General features: G+C 40.5%; 1 protein-coding gene across 18 annotated transcripts in view; it reads left to right on the forward strand.

Annotated features, from left to right (window-relative positions):
• The window catches only part of MAP4K3 (mitogen-activated protein kinase kinase kinase kinase 3), a 68683-nt gene that overhangs the window by 14892 nt on the left and 31070 nt on the right, over window positions 1–22721 (forward strand). For 9 of the 18 annotated variants that reach the window (XM_035111013.3, XM_035111019.3, XM_035111017.3 and 6 more), the window contains exons 4-15: window positions 1610–1674; window positions 4647–4702; window positions 6069–6116; window positions 7312–7354; window positions 8139–8211; window positions 8834–8965; window positions 10389–10451; window positions 10537–10618; window positions 11061–11171; window positions 13329–13404; window positions 13840–13898; window positions 18835–18897. In XM_035111013.3, the coding sequence (XP_034966904.1) occupies window positions 1610–1674; window positions 4647–4702; window positions 6069–6116; window positions 7312–7354; window positions 8139–8211; window positions 8834–8965; window positions 10389–10451; window positions 10537–10618; window positions 11061–11171; window positions 13329–13404; window positions 13840–13898; window positions 18835–18897 (871 nt within the window). The remainder of the gene's footprint in view (window positions 1–1609; window positions 1675–4646; window positions 4703–6068; window positions 6117–7311; window positions 7355–8138; window positions 8212–8833; window positions 8966–10388; window positions 10452–10536; window positions 10619–11060; window positions 11172–13328; window positions 13405–13839; window positions 13899–18834; window positions 18898–22721) is intronic. The other 9 variants (XM_035111016.3, XM_088667395.1, XM_088667394.1 and 6 more) reach the window with 1 other exon arrangement.

The following is a 22721-nucleotide window of genomic DNA, read 5'->3' on the forward strand; positions in this document are numbered from 1 at the left end:
AAGCCTGCCTTGTAGAATTTTAAGCATAACCTTGCTAGCGTGTGAAATGAGCGCAATTGTGCGGTAGTTGGAGCATTCTTTGGCACTGCCCTTCTTTGGAATTGGGATGTAGACTGATCTTCTCCAATCCTCTGGCCATTGCTGAGTTTTCCAAACTTGCTGGCATATTGGGTGTAGCACCTTAACAGCATCATCTTTTAAAATTTTAAATAGTTCAGCTGGAATATCATCACTTCCACTGGCCTTGTTATTAGCAATGCTTTCTAAGGCCCATTTGACTTCACTCTCCAAGATGTCTGGCTCAAGGTCAGCAACCACACCACCTGGGGTGTATGAGACCTCCATATCTTTCTGGTATAATTCCTCTGTGTATTCTTGCCACCTCTTCTTGATGTCTTCTGCTTCTGTTAGGTCCTTACCACTTTTGTCCTTGATTATGGTAATCTTTGTACAAAATGTTCCTTTCATATCTCCAATTTTCTTGAACAGATCTCTGGTTTTCCCCATTCTATTGTTTTCCTCTATTTCTTTGCATTGCTCATTTAAGAAGACCCTCTTGTCTCTCCTTGCTGTTTTTTGGAAATCTGCATTCAGTTTCCTGTATCTTTCCCTATCTCCCTTGCATTTTGCTTGCCTCCTCTCCTCCGCTATTTGTAAGGCCTCGTTGGATAGCCATTTTGCTTTCTTGCATTTCCTTTTCCTTGGGATGGTTTTCGTTGCTGCCTCCTGTATAATGTTACGAGCCTCCATCCATAGTTCTTCAGGCACTCTGTCCACCAAATCTAAATCCTTAAACCTGTTCCTCACTTAAAACCTACTAATACGAACTTTCCTGCTTAACAGTGAGGTAGAAAAGGCCCAGAGACTTCCCTTGTTAAGACTCTTTATGATCTGGAAGGAATTGCAGTTTCCTAAAATAGCAAGGCAAATCTTGTGTGGCTAGTTTGCAGTTTTATCAGAATGCAAGAATATGTGCCGTTACATTTGTGGCAAATATAGTAAATTAGCCAGGAAGCTGAGATACAGCATCATTATTTAGATGTGTCCTGCATTTTTTTTTTACATTGTGCGGCAAATTTAATTGTTACTGTGTCTCAACTTCTGCATTTGGACAGCATTTTGAACCATGTTGCATGTTATGTGCTGCCTCATGTGGTTTTGTATTTATTTTAGATTTCCCCCCCCCCCTGCTTACTCTGAAGGCTGTAAATTGGTTACGTCATTTTAAAACCAGAAGTGTAAGCATTGACAGTAGAAAACTGAGAAAAATCCTAATAGAATGAAATCCTCCAAAGACTGGCCATTGAAATGCCCCCCCAATGGTATTGCATCATTTCCTTCAGCACCTCTTCCAAGAAGAAAATCCCATAGCTATGTATCAGTGATAGATAACACTTCTGAATATGGTTGTGGTGCCCAGTTCAAATAGGAGAGCACTCTTTGTCAGTTTTGGAGTTTTCTGCAGAAGATAGAGAAGGGAGAGGTGTGCAGGGCAAAAGGTGAAGGCTTTAGTGCTTATCGAAAAAGTAGGGCAAAGTTACCATTGTTAACCATTAAGACTGCATTTATTGTTTATAAATATGCAAAACTAATAAAATTTGATTTTTAGACGTGATAAACTGTGGATTTGCATGGAGTTCTGTGGAGGCGGTTCATTGCAGGACATTTACCATGGTAAGTTAAAGAGAGGTGTAATTCTTCTTAGAAACTGCAGATAGAAGGTGGGAAATTAAGAGGGCTCTGTTGACTCCTTTATTAATTCCATATTGGACCTAGAAAAGTTTATTTTAAAGCCAATAGAAACTACACAATGTATGAACTATATAGTCTACAGGCACCACAAAATAGCATGCCAAGCCTCTTGACTATAATATGAATATTCACTGACTGTAATAACTGCTCAATATAACAGCCCTTCTGCCTTAATTCTTTTTCTGAACATTACCTTGCTTTGCTTTCAGCACTGGCAGTTGTGAAAGCTTGCAGTTGGTTACAATGTACTGTAAGAAGGTAGTTTTGTAAGACACTCATGGTAAAAGGAGAATAGAGGATGGATAAGCCACTTCTAAACTTTCATTTTACCTTCATATATTCAACAGACACCCATGTTTTAATAACAGTAAAATCTCTTTGCACACCACCATTCCTTAAATAAAAACGGTGAAACAAGTAAATTGACATGGAATTCTGCACATCTTGTAACAATCCTTGTTGGTTTCCGGATATGTGATAGTGAAATATTTGCAACCTGATCCTAGGCACAATTAAGTCCTATTGCTCTCAGTGGAATTTAATATGTTTGTTTTTACATTTCGTATCCTGCCTTTCTGTAATAATATCAAACCCAAGGCAGCTTACAGATGGCTCCCTCTAATCACATAACTTAGTTGGCAAGTGCCAATAGAAGTGGAGCCATAATGGGGCCTCTGAGAAACAATAGGGAAGAATTGTTATACATTGGTACATCAGTTTAAGAACAGTCCTGTTTACGAACGATTCAGTTTACGAACTCCGCAAAAACAGAAGTAGTGTCCCAGTTTGCAAACTTTACATTGGTCTAAGAACGGAATCCAAGCGGTAGAAGGGCACCGGCGGCGGGAGCCTCATTAGGGAAAGTGTGCCTCGGTTTAAGAACGATTTCGGTTTAAGAACGGACTTCCGGAACACATTAAGTTCATAAACCGAAGTACCACTATACTTCAGGAAACATCTCAGTGAGGACTGATCATGCTTAGTAACCACCTAATTCCAAGTGTCTGTTGGAAAAGAGAGAGTGGAATGCCCTGCTTGAATGGAATAGCTGTCTGTAACCCCAAACAGAAAGGAGGATATGATGCAACACTTTGCTGCAGGTTCCTCTTGTAAATAGATAAATTGCAACAAAATTTGAAAACAGCTCTAACAGGGAAACAAGTCAATTAGTGGTAAAAACAGCAACATGAAGTATGCTTAGGATCCCAGCATTTTTATTTATTGCTCAGCAAAGTTTATCAGAGACATTTAATCTTGTTAGATTTGCAGTTGAATGTTTTGATTTTCTCTGCTAGTCAAGTGTACAGCAGGGTTTGGAAAATGCCAGCCAAATCTTCTTATTGAGTATAATATGCCACGTGTGTGGACTTACTAATATAACATGTACCAAGGTAACAAGCTCTTGTTTGGCCCATCTAGTGTGGTGCAGTTTTCAGTATGCTGAAGGCAGAGTTTGCTGCCCCAAACTATGCCCAGTGTCACAGAGTGCGGCCCCACTCAAAAGTCTTATTTGCACAGCATGGAAGGGATTTAACCCAGTGATGATGCTTGGTCATATTTCAGCAGAAACCTGGACACACTGCAGCGTATTGTTATTTGCTGGGGTTCTGCTGGGCTGCAAAGCAGTTTCCTTCGTATTCTTGCTAATCTCCTCCCCTTATTTCTCCAGACTGCGTTTTCTCCACTTGCAATAGTTGAACAAATTCACAGGGAGGGAAAGTGGAGGGTTTTCCCTCCCGTTGAATGATAGCTGTTACTCAAGCTGTCACTCTTTTATGCTTGACAAAGAAGAGAGTTCTTCTCTCCTACAGGCATATTGTGTTATTTCGTTATGCCTCGTCATTCCTATGTTTCTCTGTTACACAGTGATTGATGGTGTCCTTGTGATGGTGCCACCTGTGTGTTAGGAAATGAGCTTATTTTACGTGTGTGGCTGAACAGATGTCAGGAGCTAATGCTTTCCTGTTACTACTGATTTTGGCTGCAAACCTGCTTTCTAAAAGAGTGAAATATTCTGCCTCTTAATTAATTTCCAAGCTGTTTCTCACTCCCAGGCCAGTGTCAACCATTAGATAGGCAAGTCATAAAATCCAAAAGATATAAAGCGCAATCTTCTATGTATTTCCATGAGATTCTTAGATAGAATAGTTCTTACAACTTGATCCATGTTACCTACATCTAGAATTCAGTTTAGATCATCTGATTATAATCTTCCACAACCCCCCCCCAAAAAAAAGAAACTGAGCTCATGGTGCTCTGATCATAGTTTCTAAAGTAGAACCTGAGAGTTTGGGCTGTTTAGATACACTCCCCAACCCCACCCCACCAGATCACTCTTGGGGGGGTCTGAGAAAGAATAGACAAGGATTTACAGAAGTAATAAAATATCCTAAAACACCAAGCATGTTCTTTAAAAGGGAGAAACGTAGCAAAAGAAAGAAATGAAAAGGAAAACAAAGGCAACTCTTGAAAGCCAAGTATAGAACAAAAAGGGGGTTGTTTGCAGCTGCATTGTAAGGGTGAGTAGGGAGAAACAAAGGCCAATATATGGAGGTAGGGAGTTTCACGCTTTGGCACCCAGTACGTGAAAAAACATTGTTATTATGTTTTTTCTAATCTGGGCAAAAGGGGTAAGACCTCCAAACAGAATTGTGCCTTGGTCCTTTGGAGCATCACTACCAATTCCAGCCAGAATCCTTATATGTGAGCCTGCCTTGGCTTTCTGGCAAAATGTGAAGTGGTGGTATTTCTTCTGTTTCAGGGCTAGGAATATTAACTGTTTGTGTGCATGCTCATGATAAGGGAATGAAATTGCAGTGAGGTGTTGAAGAGTAACAGTGAAATTGCGGTGAACGTTCTAATTTTTTGTTGGGGGGGGCGCTCTTTTCTTCTAGTAACTGGACCTCTTTCAGAGCAGCAAATTGCTTATGTTAGCAGAGAAACATTACAGGTGAATATTATTCTTATATTGTTAGCCTTTGGCATAGAAATAATCTGGAGGAGAAAGATCAGACACCAGATGCTTTTGCTGAATACCGATGGGTGCAGAATTGCATGTTCTAGGTAATGCTCTGCTGATGATTTGCTACATATTTTTCTTGACCAGTTCTTAGCTGCCTCCCCCACAAAGGAGTCAGTACTGCAGCTCATGCGTTTGCCTGTGTATTACATATGTGTGTGTTGGCTTAGGGTGCTGCGAAGAGACATACCTATCTTATGGCTTAGAATCTTAGGCGTCAGATGTACTGCTCTGTAGCTCACGAAAGATTCTTGCGTACTTCCGATTTGTTGTTGAACCGCCAGTACAAAAAAAAAGGTAAAGGACCCCTGACAGTTAAGTCCAGCCACAAACGACTTTGGGGTTACAGTGCTCATCTCGCTCTATAGGCCGAGGGAGCTGATGTTTGTCCGCAGACAGTGTTTCCAGGTCATGTAGCCAGCATGACTAAGCCACTTCTGGTGAAACCAGAGCAGTACACGGGAACACCGTTTACCTTCCCGCTGGGGTGGTACCTATTTATCTACTTGCACTTTTTTTTTTGCGTGCTTTCGAACCGCTAGGTTGGCAGGAGCTGGGACCAAACAACAGGAGCTCACCCTGTCGCAGGGATTCGAACCGCCGACCTTCCGATCAGCAAGCCCAAGGCTCAGTGGTTTACACCACAGCGCCACCCGCATCCCAAATTCCAAACAGATTTGCTCAGAAGGAAGGAACAAAAGTGCACTACCTACCATTGCAGGCTTCCGTATAACTATGGGCTTCCGTCATGGTTTTTGCTGATGCCTAACTTTGAGTCAAGGGATGCGGGTGGCACTGTGGGTTAAACCAGATCAGAAGGTTGGCGGTTTGAATCCCCGTGACGGGGTGAGCTCCTGTTGCTCGGAAGCTATACGCTGGCTCCCTCGGCCAATAACGCGAGATGAGCGCCACAACCCCAGAGTTAGTCGCGACTGGACCTAATGGTCAGGGGTCCCTTTACCTTTACCTTTGAGTCATCTGAGATAATAACAATATTAATAATAATTTATTATTTATACCCCACCCATCTGGCTGGGTTTCCCCAGATGCTTTTCTGAAGATGTTCACGGCCCCTTTTTTGCCTTGAAAGGTACATGTCTTGTTTCCACTTCCTTATTCCTTCTGTCAGCCTTTCAAGTGTAGGTTGGTCCTGCAGTGATGTGAATGAAAAAACAATCAAAACACATAGCAGAGACACCATTTAGCTTTTTTTAATCTAGCTGGGTTTTTTCCTGTATAGAATAAAACATGAATTTACACATGCAACTTTTTCCAATGGCTCTTTTTTTAACTATAGGGATTATATTACCTTCACAGTAGAGGAAAAATGCACAGAGACATAAAGGTAGGTGATTCTTTAAATTGTTTCATATGGTGTGTACAGTTCTCTGTTAAAATGTTATCCATGATATATGATTTTATGTCCCATCAGCTTTAAAAATTGGGATCACATAAATGTATTGTGTGAAGGAGGCAGAAATGTCCTTTTAAAAGGTCTAGTGAAGTGCTTTGGCAGAAGTTTTGTTTCAGTTATGTTATAATGGGTTTTCTGTTCCTGTGGGATTATATCTGTGTAGCATGTAGATGATGCAAAATTACAGTGTAAGTTGATGAAGACATAAAGTGGAATCTAGAGTTCCCCTTGCACAAGCAGAAGATACTTGCCTGTTTAAGGGGTGTGTGTTGCAGTCCTATGATATTCCAGAAGGCCCTCCTACCTCAGGAATAACTCTGGGGAGTGGGGGCATGCTACAGAAAGGAAAGAGATCAAGAAAGCTCCGTTGTGCTCATGCTTTTCTGGATCTATACCAATGTTTGACAGTTTGAAGAAAGTACCATCCTTCATCTCCCTGGGTTTGGAACACTAGGAGTTGAAGGTCTCTGTGAACTGATGCTGGGGGAGAAGGAATCACTGATTTACATTAGTGACTGAAATCACCTTGGGTGAAGTCAATCTGCCATTCTGACAGGGTCTGTCAGGGGTGACCTGTGAAGGGGGTGTACGAACTGAAGTCGGCTTGGTCTAATGAGGATTCAAGCTGATGATTTTAGGGAAGCACCATATGTTATTTCTGTTTGAACAAAATTCTTGTAAAGGATATCTGTGGTTTGTTGTACCCAAAATGCTGTTTTACTGGCAAAGAAGAGCCAAAGTGTATCTCTGCAGAAGTATACTTAGTTCCAGTTTAACTTAATAGAATAAAGCAATGTTGCTGTGCCATATTTCATTATGACATATATTCTAATTAGGATATCCTGTTTAAGACATTTGTTCCAATTTGTCTTGCTATGTGGGTGGGCAGCTCTGTAATCATCACCCTGAGGGTGGGTATTGCTTGCCACCCCTCTCTTTACGCGTGCAGATATGGTTGTATAGTTGCCATCCTTGTTTTTTAATATATGCAAGTATGGCACTATACTGGTAGTTTGTTCCATTCCTAGCATTTATATTCTGAATATTAAGTAGTATGTTCATTGTGTCAAAACAGTTAAAAGAACATGAAGTCTAAAAGCTGTCTGTTGCCATTTCCCCCCTCCAGGGAGCAAATATTCTTTTAACTGATAACGGCTATGTGAAATTAGGTAGGTACGTTCACTTCTATATACACTTTGCTATATGTTGTAGTGAAATCATCCAAATGGTTGAGCAACTCAGTATCATATCATTATTTGTAGCTTCGCTTGGGAAAGCAGAAAGCATACAGTCACAATCCAAAGGAGTTGTATGTGTGCCTGGCAAGTTTTTGCTTTGAAGTTTTTACCAGAATGATTGAAGACAGAAGCTGCTGTTCATCTTTTTCTTTTTCAAAGAAGGCTTTCCTCTTCAGCTGTCAGAACTTCTGGGCTGGAAACTAGAAGGCTTTGTTTGTATGTGAATTTTTGACCTGCATACACTTGGAGCAGGCATAGGCAACCTTGGCTCTCCAGATGTTTTGGAACTACAACTCCCATGATCCCTAGCTGACAGGGCCAGTGGTCAGGGATCATGGGAGTTTTAGTTCCAAAACATCTGGAGAGCCAAGGTTGCCTATGCCTGACTTAGTCTTAGAGGCTCTTTTGGATGGTGACCAGTAATTATTGTACAGTTGAGATGAAGACAATAGAAGGAAGAAATAGAAGGCTGCAGGAGCAGGCTGTAAGGTAGCCCATTCAAAATGAAAAGACTAATTGTCTTAGAATTGGGAAGGAATTGCACTTTGAGGATAATTGCATAGTTAGAGGGAAATATGAAACAAAGATTACAAAGGCTTTCGAAAGTTGTTCCAACCAGTTTGTAAATTTCTGGACTGCATAAAACTCTGACTGTTCTGTTTGTTACAATAAGTATGTTAATTATTACATCACGTTGCCTGCAAATCTTTTACAGCTGATTTTGGAGTAGCAGCACAAATAACAGCTACAATTGCTAAAAGGAAATCTTTCATTGGAACACCATATTGGTAATTGTCCTTTCTTTAGTAATACTTGTTGCATGGATAAAAATATAACATGAGCTGCATTTTATCTTGAAGTGCATGGGGAGACCTTTATGCGTTGCATAACATTTGTTTTGAGATGACAGAATCAGGATTTGTGAGTTGTCGCTCAACCCCTTTCTTCCCACTCCTTTTCCTTTTTCAGCATTTGGGCAGTAGGGGATTCAGCATGGATTGTGGCTTTGTTTTTGAAGGACTTGCAGTGAGGCATGTCTTTCTCAATCTCTGCACACAGTCCTTGGGCAAAGTTACGGTTGCCAATTACCCAAAAGAAAAAGAGCCCTCAAAAGCGTGTGGGTGTGTATTTATAGATCTTGTAGCATGGAGATAAATGTTGTAAAATGTTAATGATACAATTAGAATAGCTGGTTGAAATGTTGGCAGGCAAAGTGGAAAAACAACATCCTTGACCTGGCATTGGGACTCGTGAAGGTAGGAGGGCATTTGCTGTGTTTGGCTTAATTAAAAGTGTAATGAACAACAGGGAGATGAAATTTATTGAAAATTGCTTGGGTTGCATTGTGTTTCCAAAATTTAAGAATTAGAACTTGCTGCATATTCCAATCTCACGTTCTCTCATTTTTAGGATGGCCCCTGAAGTTGCTGCAGTTGAAAGGAAGGGTGGCTATAATCAGCTCTGTGACCTATGGGCTGTTGGAATAACTGCTATAGAACTAGCAGAACTTCAGCCCCCTATGTTTGACTTGCATCCAATGAGGTTGGTAAATGTTTGTATAGCTGGAATGCTCAGGTGGCATTTAGAACCCATAGGAACATAACTACCACGGGATAAATGTGATTTGCAGTTTTTCTTAAAAAGAACGTACTAACCACAGAGTGCGGAACCTACCTGCATGTTTGCATTTTTCTGTCCATTGACAGATGGCCTGCACAGTCAGCTTTGGCAACTGTTTGATAGAGGAAGGAAAAAGAAGGAAAGGTGTGATTCTTTCCTTTTATTTCTTCCTTATGCCTCTAGGAAAGCGCTCTGGAACAATTTCAAATATGAAAATGTGGGCAGGGGATAGTTCTCTTACTTTAAGGCTTTATGATACAAGGTTTATGTGTGTGACATTTCTAAACTCTCCTTCCAAAATAGATATTCAGTGATCATAGAAGCCTGCTTAGCTAGAGACAATAGAGGGATGGAAAAAGGAACCTTCAGACATGGGCAGCAGTGGTGACTTCAGGTCTCTCAAGGGTTATTGGTTTACATTCCTTTCCCCTGCACACACACATGCTGTCATCTGAATGTGCTTCAACCCCACTTCAGCCGTTCAGTAGTAGATGTCCTGCAAATTACCAGTAGCATCTTTTTGACAGCTCTTCCTGAGCTATCACATATAGATGTAGCCTGTGTGCTAGAGCAGTGCTCCCTAACCTTTTTATCGCCGCGGACCAGTCAACGTTTGATCATTTTACTGCGGCCCACTGAGGGGGGGGGCGTTGATTGTTTCACGGCCCCCTGAGGGGGGGGACGTTGATTGTTTATATTTTCTTTAGATTGTTTTGATTTAATAATTTTAATTTAATTGTATTTAATGTTCCTTGGGCGGCCCGGTACCAATTGATCCACGGCCCGGTACCGGTCCGTGGCCCGGGGGTTGAGGACCACTGTGCTAGAGGCCTGAAGAAGAGCCATCAAGAGTGCTGCTTGTAACAGCTGAAGAGCTTTGGATATTGCACTGCTCTCAGAAGATCACATGCCAAGGCAGCTGATGAGAGAAATGAGAATCATGTTTGCAAGAGCCCTACTACAGAAGCCACTGTATACACCGTGTTCCAGGTGCACAGGGTCTTTACAGAACCAAACTGTAAGGCCTCAAATAAGTATAGCTACCCCTGTCATCAAAGACTCTCAACATTTTTTAAAAAAACCAAGACCAATTGCTGTTGCATTTAATTTATGGTGTAAATCAGATAGTTGCCATTCTTGCCTTGTGCATTCTACCTTGATGTTATGGGCCCATGGATAGAGTGGGGTGTTTTTTTGTTTTTTGTTTTTGTTTCCTTTTTAAACAAAAAGCAAAACAAAAAACTTTCCCTTACTGAAGGCATCTCAGAGTTTTTGCTCCTGGATATAAAATAATATCTGTTTTTTAGTTCTTAAATAGCAAGTAACAACTGTTCTTGCTTTTCAGAGCACTCTTCCTAATGACAAAAAGCAACTTTCAGTCTCCCAAGCTAAAGGACAAAATGAAATGGTAAATACCTTTGTTATATCGCTACAGTGTATTGATTACTGTAGTCCCCAAATAACTTTCTAAAGCTTGCAATTACATTTTAAAGGTCAAATAGCTTCCACCATTTTGTGAAAATGGCACTTACAAAGAATCCTAAGAAAAGACCCACAGCTGAAAAACTATTACAGGTATAACTTACATTTTATTGTTTTCTACTGTGTTAAAATGCTGTCTGTTGTATTGTCCTTATGTGAATAAACCTTCCATAAGCAGGTGCCGAGGCAAATCATTCCTGGTGGGGTGGCGTATTATGTTATACAGTATCCAGTTGGTTCAACGATTGGTGTGCTGAGGCCCTATGGAACACCTATTTTTGTTTATCTGATTTCCTCCCCTATACATAGAATCATATGAGCTGCTGCTACTACTATCTTTAGTCTGTTCCCATGGGGGAGTGGGCAGGAAAAGTGAGCACTTGACTGAACTTTGCCTTGATAACCTTGGGGAGACTTATACATTGTTTTTACTGTTGGTTTTAGGAAGCTCGCCCAGCTTCTATCTATGTTAAAATTTTCAAATTCTAATGCAAATTCCATTTGCTTTCTCTCCTGCTTCATTTTGTGTCTTTAGCACCCTTTTGTTACCCAGCCCTTGACCCGGACGCTTGCTATTGAACTGTTGGATAAAATGAATAATCCCGATCATTCCACCTATCATGATTTTGATGATGATGACCCTGAGGTGAGAATACTTCTTTGTTATAGAAGTCGTTGCGTTTGCAGTTTTAAAATAAAACATCTGAGCTATATATGAGACACCTTCCCCATGTCAGGTAATGTTGTACGGCTGAGGATAAGGAGGATGTTTGCGAATATCTGTATTTCTAGAACTTGTCTCATGAATGAATGAAACTGGTGAGAAAGGAATCTTCGATTGAGAGAGAGTGACTTACCCAAAGAGACCAGTCTCGTGTTTTGCCGCAATGATTCTGCTTACTAGTTGAACTCGGCAATAAATGCCAGACATTGGGCACAATTTCTCTTGCCCGCATCCTCGGGGCTTCAGACTTAGCTAGTCTCTGAGACACCATAGAGCCCAGAGACCATGCAACAGACACTAGCACTGCTCAGAATAGTGTGCTACAGGCTTTTTTGTAGCTCCAAGCAGTTCGTTACTGTTGTATCTCCCATCCTTGCATGGGGTGGGTTATCTCCCATGTTAAGGTTTGCATTAGTATATATTGACAATGCACATTTTAGTTGTCTAAAAAAATATTGAAAGAGTCAGAGATTCTTTGAACCTTGTCCACTCTTTAGACTCAAAGTAGCCAAAATACTTTTGTTGTACTGTAGAAAAACAACCTTGCAGTCCCCTAATTTGCTATGAATTAACTGAGATGGAGCTCTTTGCAGCCTAAGCATTTCTGAAGATGCTCACACTTAAATTATTACTTGTTACTACGTCATTGCTTGTGGAGCTTAGGGCACAAACTAGTTTCCACAAACTAGTTATCTGAAACAATAAGACAGTTTCCAGGCCTTGTATTGAACTAAGCCCTGCTGGTCTGTTTTTGATTGACTGATAAGGATGCCACTTAGCAGCATTATAGGAAAATCTTTAGTGGCTAATTACAATGTGAAGCTGGGATACATTCTTAGCTAGCTTAGGCTGCTTTACCCTTCAGGATGCATCCTGAAGCTTACTTGTATTTAATCCCTATAACACTGAGATAAATACATTAGGTTGCTAGAGGGGACTGTAGTTCAGTGTCTCGTCTAAACTCCTATATAGCAAAATCTTTATTTCAGGTTTTATAACTTCAGTTTTGCTGAAAGCATAACTTCTGGAATGGTTTCTACTTGTAATTATCCACTGGCACCCCAACAAGTTTACAATGCACCCATATTGGGGAAGCTAAGTAGAGAAACTAGCGGTAAAGCAGAGCTAGCACCTGGGCAAGGTGTCTCCAGAGCAGGCTTATGCTACCCTGGTGCCCCTCCCCCCAATCACTTTACCAGATTGAAGGTAAGGGTCCCTTTTTCAGCTGGTGGCTGTAATCTTCACTGTTGCTACGATTCATAGCATGCTTGCTGCCCTGATGCACAGGTAAAAAGGAGAGAGGGATATTAGCGACCACCATTGGCCTCGGTGGTCCCTCCTGAGACCCATTTGCCAAACCATCCTGGTTGCTGATGAACATGCACTTACAAAACTAAATAGAATGTCACTATCACTTTGTCTGCCTGCGTCTATTCATGCAGTTCACTTAAAACCTACCTCGCCGTGAGAGTTTCCACCAAACAATACGTTTGCAGTAGCAATACTTTCCTAGTAAAGGTGACTTTGATGACAAAGGAGGATTCTTCCAAAAATGAAAGATAACGGCTCTCAATTGAAAAAAGACTCGCCCAAGGCTTTCTTTAACATTAATAGTATACCATTAGTAGCTGTGACAGGTCTAGACTCATAAATAGAGACAATGGAGTAGACATCAGTCTGCCAAGAACTTATGTCCCCATGGATGATGGACTTTTATATAAAGTGATAGAAACTTGGTTTCTATCTGAATGTAGTTTTCCACTGGGAGCTAATGCTATTTTTGGAATGTGGAATCTTAATCTGAAACTCACAAGGGTCTCCTCCGTTGAATTTTAAGTTATGCTTTAAAATTTCTTAAACTCACAGGACGCTTTTACACTGCTGCTTCTACAGGAGGGCATTCTGTTGTACCTCCAGCTCATTTCATACTAGAGATTTCAGTCATGATAAATATCTGTGTATATGCAATGATTTTCATTATACAGAATTTTGTGTAAAGGTGTTTTTAAAGAGTATTCACAAGAGGCATATGGAACACCTGTCTTTTCATTTGTTAAACTATGTATATATTTCCCCTAGCCTCTTCTTGTGCCTCATAGAATTCATTCGACAAGCAGAAATGTGAGAGAAGAAAAAACACGCTCTGAAATAAACTGTAAGTACGTACGCAGGTTTTCAAACTTAATTGTGAATTTGTCATGTGATGGTGATTTGTATTAGCTCATTACCACCCAGTCTATGTTAGATGATCATAGATTTAAAATTTCAGTCTTGCTAGAAGTATATAGTTTCTTTACTTCCATCGCTCTTGGTTGGCTTAACTTTACTGCCCAAAGCTGAGCTAGCTTCATCCATGCGGCTCTGTTTCCTCAATGCTTCATTGTATTCCCAAGGATATGAAGCATTTGAAAAACCAATTGGAAACCAAGTGCCAAGAGCTGCAAAACACACAAACATGTTAAAAAGATACAATACTGTATGCGATGCTTACTTTCTGACTAGTTTTCCAAAGGCTTTTACCATCATTTTATATATCTACTGTACATGCTTTGACCTCACTTCTGAATATTTCATTTATTCTCTTCGATAGTTGGCCAAGTAAAATTTGATCCACCTTTAAGAAAGGAGACAGAGCCTCATCATGAGTTTGTGAGTAACACAGTTGTATGTGTTTTGCTGCACGAAATCATGCCATATAAAAAAAATGTGATTCAGAGCATAAGACTTGTAGACTTCTGTGGATATGTATGGTTTATATATCTGTGCAAGACCTCAAAATTATGATTTGCATAATATATATTTTTTCTGAATATTTGGGATCCTTCAAAACGTAGTCAGATCTGTCTTCTGATTCTTAAGCAAATATCCCACAAGTAGATATAGCTGTCTTCCTTCCTGTTTTAAGGCTATTTTGAGTACCCCGTTTATATTTCTCTAAAGCTGTTGAGCAGCTTCCTCATAAGATGGGAGCACTGAATTTGGCAATTAGGTAGAAATCTCGTCCACTTTGCTTGCTGCAGCAAAGGCGGACTTGTGAGTCACTGTGACCCTGTAACTACGAAACACAGCAGGCCAAAACTTAAACAAGTACAACTCATGTGTCTTTGCCTCAGAGTCTAATAGGTCACAAGTTTTATGTGGGGCAGGCTGTTATGCAGCCTCAGCTTCTGATACATCAGGCGAATGACTCAATTTAGGCTTGTTGCATGTAACTTGTGTTCTTCCTTATGTCTTCCTTGTGGGTCCCCACCACCCCGCATGCCGTGCATCACTTTGCTCTTGCACCCGCTGCAGTATTGCCTCGCCTTACAGCAGTGCTGATGAGTCCATGGGCCAGACCCAGCCCGCCAAGCCAGTTTTAATGGCCCACTAACCCATGGCAAATTTTACCCATTTTATTGGGGTGACTTGCATGGTGACACTGAGAGCTGGTCAAGGTGCTCCAGGAACAAGAAGGGGCATTCATCTGTTTCCTGAATGCTGACCAAACATTGGGGCTGGTTTCTCTCTCCTTTTTTAATAATAGTGGAGCTGGTTTCCTTCATGTTTCCAGAGCACTGGCCAACGCTCAGTGACAGTCAGCTGCTCATTGCTGTTGCCAAAAACTGCTGCAGTCACAATGGTGGCAGCTTGCTCTGCACCTCTGAATCAGCCACAAGCACCTGATGCCACTGAGAGTGAAAGTCTGTGAGGTGGCCACACACACTACTGACATACCTTCCTCAAACCAAAATATGTTAGCCACCCTCATTCTGCAGTTTGCTTACTTAAAAAAACATGACTATTATATGCTTGGTCACTGTGTGTACATCTAAGGTCAGATATCTCATTAGTATGGAAGGATGGATATTAGCAGAGGGCAGGTGGTTGAAAGCAGTTGTGAGTGCAGAGAACTCAATGGGGGAAACACAGAAGAGCCTTATGCATTGAGATGGCATTAGACAGGACCTTAATTGTAGTCAGCAAATAGAAGGCTGCACACCAGATTGCCATATGACAGAAACCCTGAGGTGTGGATACATTCCAGTGGCCAGGAGGCTAGTATATACTTCAAGGCAAAGATTAAAGTACTGAGAAAGCAGGGAATTGCATTCAGGTGGGTCCCACGCAAACTTGCTCTTGGATATCTGAAGTCTATGCTGTCTACCCTTGTGTCTTGTGGTTGTCCCACTTCATTCCATCCAATTGTGCCCAGATATTTGCCTGCACATTGTTGATTTAATTGCCATTTTTGTGTTATAGCAGAGTCCAACAATAGGTAGTAAATGTGGCAAATCGTCTTATCTCTGAACTCCCCACAAACAAGCCCCTGCCTTAGCACAGGAAGCAGTGGAGGCAGAAATCTACTTCCTGCTGCCCTTTGCAAATTTTGCTTCCTAAGGTCTTCAGTGGGTAGCACCCAACAACAATTCTGCCTGTTGCTTTCTAAACATTGGGGTAAAGGTAAAGGGTCCCCTGACCATTAGGTCCAGTCCGTGACCGACTCTGGGGTTGCGGCGCTCATCTCGCGTTATTGGCCGAGGGAGCCGGCATACAGCTTCCAGGTCATGTGGCCAGCATGACAAAGCCGCTTCTGGCGAACCAGAGCAGCACATGGAAATGCCGTTTACCTTCCCACTGTAGCAGTACCTATTTATCTACTTGCACTTTGACGTGCTTTCGAACTGCTAGGTTGGCAGGATCTGGGACCGAGCAACGGGAGCTCACCCTGTCATGGGGATTCAAACCGCCGACCTTCTGATCGGCAAGCCCTAGGCCCTGTGGTTTAACCCACAGCGCCACCCGCGTCCCTAAACATTGGGGTAGCAGAGAGGAATTGACTATTCCGCTCTCTTGTCCTGTTCTTCCCTTCCTTCCTTCCCTGCCTGGTGTAGGTTGAAGTTGAAGCTTTGTTTTGTACAGCAGGCAAGGAAGTAGTGTGGTCTTTTAGAAGAATGGTACTTGATGCGTGGCAGCTGCATCCTCTTCCACTGCCTCCTAACTTTTAAAGGTACCAGCAGGTGTCATGTTTTAAGCTGACAACTCTACAGATCTCTCACTCGGGATATGAGCCACAAGGCAGTGTTGGATTAGCTGCTGCATTCTCTTAAATCATGAACTCATAATGAGGAGTGTTGATGGTCCTTAGACACCCGCCTTGTGTTTAATTATCTCTCAGGATAGAAACACATGAAGACTTTTATGCAGTAAAATGATAAAGACATTTCTTACTTTACTTCATATCCATGTAATTTCATTTTTCCTTGGAGAAAATATAACTTTGGTATACTCTTTAAACCAGCCATCCTGATACATATTGGGAAGTATCTTGATTGCTAAAATTTCCTTCAGGAAATTCATCTAGTCCTTCAGCTTTCTCAGTTTCAACATCTCTTAGGCCACTGTTCTCCCATTTTTTCCAAAAACACCTTTATTTGGATGTCTACCAGGTTTTTCATGGTAGATTTGCATTTCTCTAATTATGTATCTTTCTGAGCAAAGGCTGGAAATTTGCTCTGTTTATTTCTTGATTCATGATTATAGCCAATAGACCATTACTAGGCAGGTTATATAGTTGTAATTTTTTAAGATTTGTACTTCTAGAAAACAATTTACTCAATTTAGTGTTTTTCTTTTCACATTGGCTTCTAATCCACATTCTTGCATTTCTAATGCACATTCTTGACTCTAAATGTGTGGACTTGTTTTGTTTTTGCATCCCATTCCCTCTTTCCCAAGTGCTTGTTCCTATCTTGTATGTTGTTTGCAAAGCCTCCTGCATGTTTTCTTAGCCTCTTTGATAGTTCTACTCAACAATAACTATATGTGGTCCATGTATTCCACATTCTGACTTCCATATTGCAGGCTCTCTTATTAAAGATAGGAGCATACAAAACTGCTGTATTTCAAATGAGCCAGACCGTTCCCCCATCTAGTTCCTTATGGTCTATACCAGGCACCCCCAAACTTCGGCCCTCCAGATGTTTTGGCTTACAACTCCCATGATCCCTAGCTAACAGGACCAGTGGCCAGGGTGATGGGAATTGTAGTGCAAAACATCTGGAGGGCCGAAGTTTGGGGGTGCCTGGTCTATACTGACCTGCAGTTAATGTTGAAGCTTTATTTCTCAACCCTACCTGGAAGTCCCTGGGATTTATCCTAGGACCTTCTGCAAACAAAACATGTGCTCTATTCCTGAGCTATGGACAGATTAGGGAGACCAAAAATAGGTGGAAAAATTACTTGTGCATGACAATTTATCTATCAGTAATTGTATGCAGTTATAAAATCTGAACCCAGAACATTGGCATGGAAGAAAAGTTTGTGTTTGGGAAACAGATTATTTGTCTTGAGACCATGAGGGACAAAACTCAGATAAAATACAATTGAAGTGCTTGTCTAGTTGCACTTCAACTCCTGTTTTTGCCCCACTCCCTCACAGGTTTAAGTGCTGATACTGGTTGACTTTGTAAGCAGAAAGTTAAGCATGGGAACCAGCCATTTCATCTGCATGTTCTCTTCTGCATTGTTCTTTACCAACGTTAGTCTTGCTTTATACCTTTTTTCAGAGCAGCTTGCTTTCCCGTCAGTTAATTGGTTTTTAAATCCAGTTTTGGAGAACTATCTTTTAAACACTTTGTTCTGTTGGAGATATACTTCTTCATATCTCATCTTGTTGTACCAGTGGAAGATGGAGACAGATTACTGATTAAAACTCCTATGCACACTTTTTTTTTCAAAAGAAAAGAAAAGAAGCTCTAAGGTCTATAATGTTGTTTGGTTGGATGCAAGTGAGACTGCTGGGATTTAAAGAGCTACCTGGGCTCAAAGAAGGGGCATGTACTAGTGGAACCTATTTTCCTTTCTACTGCAGACTCAAAAATAGCATGAGGCATGAGGGTCCGCCGTTTAAGGAAGAGTGACTCAACCCCCTAGTTAGGCTCACAAAACTAGTTTTGCAGTCCTTTGAATCTGGGCCTCAGTGTCCTATAAAGTCGCAGTTTGAGTTTAAGCATTTTTATAACACACAGTTGTCAGCAACATGGAAGAACTCAATCATAGAGTTGTAGAGTTTGAAGGGACTCCCGAGGGTCATCTAGTCCAACCCCATGTAATGCACATTGATATGCCCCAGTGTGAAACACACTTGGAACCAGCTTGCATTGAAGTAAATATGCTTACAGCTATGAAGTTGGTCTGGTTCCATATTTTGAACCATAAACCACCTGGCACATGGAACTGCCTAAGAATAGAAGACTTTGTTAATCTTTGTAAGAAATAATAGTACAGGAATGATGGGAAATCTGTGGCTTGCAACTTTCAGGGAAGAACAACAAAATATGTATGTTTTTTTATAAAAAATATTGGTGTGTAGGATAAGAAGTATAAACAAATGTACACCTATTACCAGTCCTTGCATTTCTTAAGTCACCATTGAACATCTAAAGGCTATACTAATCCACCTGCTATATTGTATAAAGTTTTAGACACTTTAATAAATGGTAATGGCAGAGTCAGCTATGGTGCAACAATGTCCCTTTGTACTTAGATGTCTTTCAGTCTAAAAGTAATTAACCTGAGTTTCTGGTCTTTGTCTGATGAACAGCCCGTCAGTAACGATTTTTCGGACAGTTCAGAAGAAATATACTACACTGCAAGATCTAATCTGGTATTTTCATCTATTGCTTTTTCTTTGTCAGTGTGTGTTCGTCTTTTTTGTTTTTCAAAGTTAAATGTTTTGTTCACTTGTCACGCTGCTTTTGCCATCTGTAGAATAGTCAAAAGGTCTACTAATCAAAAACTTGCGTAATAATAAAGCTACTGATTTTAATTACCCATGTCAATGTTGCATTCTTATATACTAACATTTCTCACAATGATTTTTGTAATTTCACTAATACTATATTAAAACAAATTACTAAGACAATTGCTAAGCTGCTGACTAGGTTAGTTTTTTTCATAATGAGAGAAACTTGAGCACATAAATAACAAAAGGTAACAAATTTCATTGGGAAGGGAAGGATTGAAAGCAGCTTGAAGAAAATGGAGTGCAGGTATTGTTTCTATATCTTATTTGCCACCTCTTCCAACATGCATTTGTTTATTTAATGCTTAAAACATGAGTACAACAGTAAGCACTGAGATTTAATAATATTTGCAGATAATTGTTTTGCATAAAGCAACTTAGTTTTCAAAACATTTTAGCCAAGAATTATTTTGTTCAGAAATCTCTTCTCCTTTGATCTTTAGCAGTAGAAACAAATCTTAGTCATTAATATCCTTTGCCTAATACTTAAAATGTTGCTTTTCTGGGTTTATTTCATAAAGAAATAAACTTTTGACATTAACAAGGTAACATAGCGAAACTTCATTTGTTTACAATGGACACCAGCTTCCATTTAGATGGAGGTTGTCTGCTTCTTCCCCCTTGGTACACAAACCTGCCTTCAAGAATTTGTATTTGTAGCTCCAGTAATTCTTTCCCTAGTTTAACGGTGGCTTCCAGCTGGCTCTGTGAGAATAACTCTAGGCTATTGTTCTATAGCATCTCCTGAGACACTCCTGCAACATTGAACTTTAACATAATTTCTTTTATAAATATATTTATTTTTGTCCTGTCCCTGCCTGTAAATTTTTGGCAAAACTTGTGCTAATTGTGATCTCTCTTCAAGGGGAAACAATTTCCTCTTAATAGCAGTAAACCACATAGCATGTTGGTACATACTTTACGGTCATCTGCACTAAACATAACATGTGCTGTGCGTCATCTGTTTTCACAAACGCTATCTTTCTCATTAGGAAGTTCATTCTTGATTTTCCGCCAAAGATATTTCAGAATTGCGTGTACAGTTAAAAGAGATGTCGGAAGTGTGAGAACAAGCTTGTCTTTTAGATAGATAGTTGGCATATCCTGTGCCTGTGTGCAGATTTTAGGAAGCTTGTAGTGATTTCTACATTGGGAAGGATGGTGACAGTGGCCTTAGCCAAGCACTGTTTTACTCCCAGGATTCTACCTACTCTGAGATTCTGAGCAGATTTGGGGCATGTGTGCTCCTTCCTCTGCTTCCATGAATGTGAGCAGAAGGTAACAAATGAACTTGGGAAATGCCATGTTTGTTTGAACATAGATTTTCCCTGCCTCTTGTGAGAATGAACCTTCTAGAAACTGGGTTCTATTTCTCACAGTTGGAGAGGTCTCATGTTTGGGCACAAATTACTCATCGCCTTCTTTCCATTGGGATGAAAGTGCAAGTGGTAGTATATGAGCCTAACCCTCATTCCCAGTTGTATCCTAAGGGCAAAACAGTGGCCTGGTTTGCAAGGCATGCGAAGTCAAACCCTGTCTTAGCAAGACTGCCCACAGCTGCTTTGCGCCTCCTTTGGTCCTTTTTGCTGCAGCGTTACAGGGAGGTAAGCCAAGGTTTGGCTTAGGTCAGGCATCCCCAAACTGCGGCCCTCCAGATGTTTTTGCCTACAACTCCCATGATCCCTAGCTAACAGGACCAGTGGTCAGGGATGATGGGAATTGTAGTCCAAAACATCTGGAGGGCCGAAGTTTGGGGATGCCTGGCTTAGGTTGTCATTCAGGCCAGGACTCAGGGTCACTATCTCCTAGGTAATTGCAAGCTGTAACCAAAACATGTATTGAAAGCGATTGTGTTTCGATCATGTATTTTTATGCTGTGACCTGCCCTGAGATCTACAGATGAAGGGCAGTATACAAATTTAATTTATTTATTGATCATTATTATTTTATTTGCTGCATGTCTGCTTGAACGTAGTCTTTGCAGAATGGAGTGCGATTTGTGCCATGTCATCCAATGTCTGTGGCTTTCCTGAGATAACTTAAGACAGGGAGTGATTAACCAAGACCCCTGGGAAGAGCAATCTGAACCTCCCCCCCCCCGGGGGGGGCAGAGAAAGTGGGAGAGAGAAAAGGGGTTGCCCACTACTGCCTTGCAGCTTCTTACAAATTGTTCTTGGAGGAATGTGGCCATTGACAGAAAAAAGATCATTCTTTAAGGAATGATCTTTCAGTACAATTGACACTTCTTGCATCACCTGAAAATTGAAACCATTTAATCCAAAATATATAGCATCACTTCAGAGATCATTTCTAAAATACCATGCTTGGTGCTAAAAAATGCATCTTATTTTACTCTTTTCTATCCAAGCAACATTCCTGGTTCTGAAGCAAAAGCAATATCACTTAAGTGAAATCCAAACTGCTAACAAGCTGCTTGCTCTTGCCTTCAGACCCCAGATCTGAAATATGAGGGCGATTCATACTGACATACCTTTACAGGGTTGTTGTAAGGATTATATTAATATATTATATTAATATATGGGAATATATATGGGAAGCACACTGAACTCCCTAATGCATCACATGTGCATATACTAGGTATAATAATAGTATTATGATTTTGAATTCCTTAGCAATAATTACCTAGTTGACACTCTTCCTGAAAACTAGTATTTCATTTTCTGTGTTTATAACTTTTGCCAATTGTAAAAGTAACATGCACAATATATACATTTCTAAAGCAAAATTCTTTTGTATTGTCTAGCTTTCTATATCTAAAAAATAAAAGACCACAAATATTGGTTATTCAAACCTTAGACATCCACTGCACAAACATTCACCCTCATGAGCGCTCCATTCTGTTGAGTGGCTCAACCAGTGCAGAGATATTAAAATTTGAATACGAACAATCACTTTAAGGACAAAATTGTCTGGTATAGCTATTTGCCCAAATTTGCAATGTTTAGCCACTTCTGATTACCTTGGATTGTCCAAGGTTTTGTTGCAAATACTGTACTGAACAGCACTACTAATGAAAGAGTATCAGTGGAATTTTCAGAATCCAGTGCGGTTTCATTCACTGTTCACTTGGATATGATTAAATATCCCACGGTTTTGTTTAGAGTGGAACTTAGTTATTCTGTTTATGTTGGATAGCTGCTTCTATTTGATGGACCTTCTTGCCACAGCATCTACATGAAAACTGCTGAATTTCCATGTGTATGCCCATGTGTCTTTCGTCTCCAGAGATATGGCTTGAGCGTTCAAAACCTTGTGTTAGGAACACTCTGTGCAAACTAAGATGGTGGTGTTTTATTCTTGCCTCTATCACCTTCATTTTGCAAGCTTTACTTTCCCACAGAAATACGCTAGGACAGTACACAAATGAATTTCTTTCCCATTGTTTTGCTGTAACTGTATCCAGGATGAAGTGTAGGTTATTTTTAAAAGCATCTAGTAATAGTAGATTAGAAAGAGACATGATCGTATTTTAGCCTATTGATGCTAACAGACAGTAGAGTAGTAACCTGGCTATAAACAAAGGTTTAGACCATTAAATAATACAAACGTAAACCACACTGACAGATGTCACTTTTCATAAAAATGTTCCTGTGAGATTTCTAACGTACGGTGGCAGATGAAGGATCTTTTTAGTTTTTTGTAGCGGTTTGCTTATTTTCTCTTAT

The sequence above is a fragment of the Zootoca vivipara genome, chromosome 3 (assembly GCF_965207765.1).
Source record: "Zootoca vivipara chromosome 3, rZooViv2.hap1.1, whole genome shotgun sequence".
Classification (NCBI taxonomy): Eukaryota; Metazoa; Chordata; class Lepidosauria; order Squamata; family Lacertidae; genus Zootoca; species Zootoca vivipara.